General features: G+C 57.4%; 1 protein-coding gene across 1 annotated transcript in view; it reads right to left on the reverse strand.

Moving 5' to 3' along the window:
* Nucleotides 1–583: 583 nt before the first annotated feature.
* Nucleotides 584–4,224, reverse strand: part of PRKCZ (protein kinase C zeta) — a 92,969-nt gene continuing 89,328 nt past the window's right edge. Inside the window, exons 23-25 of the mRNA XM_077764000.1 lie at nt 2,282–2,401; nt 1,562–1,641; nt 584–1,146 (exon numbers count right to left, since the gene is read on the reverse strand). Coding sequence (XP_077620126.1) covers nt 925–1,146; nt 1,562–1,641; nt 2,282–2,401 — 422 coding nt within the window. The 3' untranslated portion in view covers nt 584–924. The remainder of the gene's footprint in view (nt 1,147–1,561; nt 1,642–2,281; nt 2,402–4,224) is intronic.

Raw genomic sequence — 4,224 nt, forward strand, 5'->3', positions numbered from 1 at the left:
CTGAAGCAATCAAAGGCAGTTTCCTTTTTTAAGTAACCTCTATGCCCAACATGGGCTTGAACTCACAACCCTGAGATCAAGAGTCGCTCGCTCCACCGACTGAGCCGGCCAGGCACCCCTCAAAGTCAGCTTCCTGGTTAAAAAGTGCGCATGCTCTGAATACTGTTCTAAGTATTTGTGTCTAATGACGCCGAGGAAGAGGGGGCTGGATTCTGTTTTGAAGCAGCCCAGCCTGGACAGGGCTGCGTGTGGCAGGCGGGCGTCCTGGGAATGGGGATGGCCCTTCTCCCCACAAAGGCACAGACGGCTGTCCTCTGGGTGGAAGGTGACAGTGACCAGGTGAAGCGGACGGGAGCTGCTCTGCCCACAGGGGTGGGCACCATCCTCGGTGCCGGCCACGGGGCCACCACCACAGCGGGGGGTTGGGGGGCACAACACCACCCCAGAGCAGGGCTTCCACCTGATCGAGTTTAAGCTCAGGTTCAAGCTCAATTTCAACATGCACTTAATTAGTGAGCTACTCTCCTTTTCCTCAGAGGAACATATTTTAAAGGTTACATTTCAGTAACTTGCAACCATCTATGTATTTCAAAACCAAACTGGCTCAATTTCCCTTTAGTACCGGGAACCCCGGCACAGAGCTGGGAAGGGCCTGCTCTGCTGCTAGCAGCGCCCCAGGATGGGGACACGAAGGGCAGCCCCCCAAAGCCAACTACAAGAGCGGAGAAGACGCCCTCTCTGGGCTGGCTCCCACCACTGCATTTAGCACAGAATTGACCAGGCGCTGTGGTCACGGATCAACGACGTCCCCAACTGGACCCCAGGCGGTACAGCGTGTGCTAGGGGACTCCCAGGTGGGGCTTCTCCCAGAACTACCTAGGACCACTGTCGTCAGGGGCTTATCATGGCCCCACACGGCCCCTGTCAATCATAGGTGAACAGGTGAGTTTCTGAATCACTTCCGGGGCCCAGACCCTGATGACACACAGCATGCCCTTCACCTCCATCCCTGCCTTGGGGGTGAGGTGGGGTGGGAAAGGGTCTTTTATGCTTTACCAGGTCCCAGTCGATGCTGCGGAAGAACGCGTGAGACTTGATATCGGAAAATCCAGTCTGTGGCCGGCAGCCGAGCCTCTCTTTGGGGTCCTAGGGGTCAGAATTCAAATAAGGACATATCAGCACGCAGCAAAGAAGCCCCAGGTCACAGCAGGAGGAAAACCGGCTTTCCTTCTCTCCGTGATAGCCAGAGCTTCCTCGAATCATCTCCAGCCAGTCTTAACCAGCCAGGTGATGAGCAGACGTTCCCTTCACTCATAATTCTCCCCCCAACATGTAGGGTTCATTAAATTTCTCTCTGGTATAATTTCTCATCCTTATGTCTTGGCAAGCATGACTAAAAACTGATGATTCACGGGACAGAGATCAAATAAGGAGGTGGAAGGAGGTGAAGATTTCCCCCCCCACCCCCCGCAGGTGTCCCGCAGCTGACCCTGGAAACAAATGCCTGCAAGGGCCCCGTCAGCCCCAGCCGGGATGGGACGTCAGGGCGGCCACAGTGTACCTTGTTTAAAAATCCTTTCAAGACGTGGGAGGCTTTCACCGAGAGGAATCGGGGGATCCGGATGGGCTTCTCCAGGATTACTGCAACGATCGGGGCCCCGGTGAGGAGTCTGGGCCCTTCCAGACACTCCGCACTGTGTTTGCTCTGCCCAGCCACCCGGGAGCTGGGTGGTCTGCAGGGCTCTCCAAACCCGTTCTGAGCAAGAATGTCCAGGGCGCTCTTAGGGCCCTGGCCCCTCTTCCCTCCATCCAGCAGGGTCTCTCGCCCACAGAGGCACCCCTNACACAGGACCCCAAGAGCATCATCACAAACGTGGGCGCCTCTGCATGTGGCCACCAGAGGGCGCTGTGGGGACCCATCCCAAAGGCAGGTGTTCTGCACTCTGGATGCCCCCTGGCTGGGACCCTAACCTGGCCCGGCCCACCCAGGCCTCCAGGGCGCACTCCGCACACAGGGCAGGGGCAGGGAGGAGTCTGGGCTAAAGCAGGGCCGGCTGTGTTTCCTGGTGGTGCTCCCGCTTCCCACCCCAGCCTCTGCCTCCCTGAGAGCCGGTCTGCAAGGAAGTGTCTTCCGTGGCACTGCAGGCACCAGCTGGGACCCTTCCATCCATAACCCCCAAAGCGGAAACACCTGCTCGGGGAGGCGGGGACGGACCCGCACGCACGGCCTGGGGGAGGCACCTGAACTGAACCCCGGGGAGACGGCCAGCGGCCCACGTACCTTGAAAAAGGTAGTCCTCTGTGTTCATGTCGGGGTTGTCGGTGATGATGTCAAAGGGGGAGCGCCCGGCCATCATTTCAAACATCAGGACGCCCAGTGCCCACCAGTCCACGCTGAACCCTGCAGGCACAGCAGAGGCCCGGCACGCGGGCAGTCAGCAGGGCCACGGCTGCAGGCTGGGTGTGCTCCAGCCGCAACTTCCCACCGGAGGCCTGGCCTCCCCTCTGCCCACCCTCGTGGGGTCCCTGTCTCTTTTTCTTCCCCCTTAATTAGTTACAAAGCTGTTTTCATATCAGGGCCATTAACTCTATACCTGCCACTTCGCTGGTTTTCCAGATTGTCATTTGGCCCTTTAATCCTGCATGTGGCCCCTTCGACCACAACAGACACGTAAAACTGAGTGTGCCTGATGGGCAAACATCCTTTTCATTCTCCTTCGGTTCACCTGAGCTTGAAAAATTCCCTTCTCTGAGACTGCAAAACTCGGGGGCACCTGGGTGGTTCAGTCATTTAAGTGTCTCATTCTTGAGTTCAGCTCAGGTCCTGATCTCACAGTTTGTGAGTTCAAGCCCCACATAGGGCTCTGTGCTGACAGTGGGAAGCCTATCTGGGATTCTTTCTCAAAAAAACAAAAAAAACCCGTTTCCCACATTTTTCTATATTCACGGTTTCAGTTAATCTGTCAGGGTTAACGATTTTACTGCACAGGATGGCGGGAGTGGGAGAGCCCGGCTTCAGTTGTGCCCGCAGCCCCTGCACTGTCTGGACAGCAGCCCCCATCCCGTCCAGGATCCCGTCCCGGGCCAGCTTCAGACTCTCCAACCTGGTCTGTCCACCTGCTGGCTCTCCTTCCCCGTCGTCTGGCTACTCAGAGCTTCAGTTATAGCAGTCTCCTGGGCACCTCCTCCCCCAGAGCACAAGTGACCTACCCACCCAGCCAGCCCCAATTTTCATGGCAAAGAAAATGTTTAAAAATACTCGATGGGGCGCCTGGGAGGCTCAGTCGGTTGGGCGGCTGACTTCAGCTCAGGTCATGATCTCGTGGTTCGTGGGTTCAAACCCCGTGTCGGGCTCTGTGCTGACAGCTCAGAGCCCAGAGCTGCTTCGGATTCTGTGTCTCCCTCTCTCTCTGACCCTCCCCTGCTCACGCTGTCGATCTCTCTCAGAAATAAAACATTTAAAAAAATGTAAAAATATTTGATGATGTATTTGTGAGACGCTCCACTGGAAACACTAGGATAAAGAGTGTGGGTGTGCACATGTGTGCAAACATGCACCAACACACACCACAAACATGCATCACACATGTGAGCATACATGCACCACACGTCCCAATGCGCACACACACACAGGTGCACACACACACAGGCGCGCACACACACACACAGGTGCACACAGTGTCATCTCATTTTCATCTCAAGCCCAGAGAGGAAGAGGCACAGACAGCCTTCTGCTGACGGCAGGGGCTACTGGGTAACCCACACCCGCTGGCTCCGCTAACGCCTGTGTCCCCCGCTGACACCAGCCGGGGCCCCAGACCCAGGGGTCGTGTTGGCTTCATGGGGCTTTTCCTCCTTCCCAACCTCTTGGGGCTCCTTGATAAAAAGGAATCCCATGCAGAGTCCTCCACCAGGGACACCTGAGTGGACACCAGGACACGCAGGGGCCACGTAGGTTCACGTGAGGGCAGAGGCCAGACGCTGACAGGCCGGGACGAAGTGAGGGCTGTGCTTTAGATGTAATTTGGTCAGTAAAGCTCTCCTTGGCTGCGGGGTCGGTAGTTAGGACCCTTGGCAGCGTCAGCCCCAGCAGGCCCGCCTGGCCCTCCGCATCGTGCCTGCATCCCGCACCCCGAAGGCTCTGGGGTCCCTTGCAGGGGCGGGGGACAGGGCTCGTCCACGCCCACCAGCTGAGTGCCTGTGACCAGCGCCTCCCCCACCCCC

The sequence above is a fragment of the Crocuta crocuta genome, unplaced genomic scaffold (assembly GCF_008692635.1).
Source record: "Crocuta crocuta isolate KB4526 unplaced genomic scaffold, BGI_CrCroc_1.0 scaffold13, whole genome shotgun sequence".
In the NCBI taxonomy this organism is placed as follows: Eukaryota; Metazoa; Chordata; class Mammalia; order Carnivora; family Hyaenidae; genus Crocuta; species Crocuta crocuta.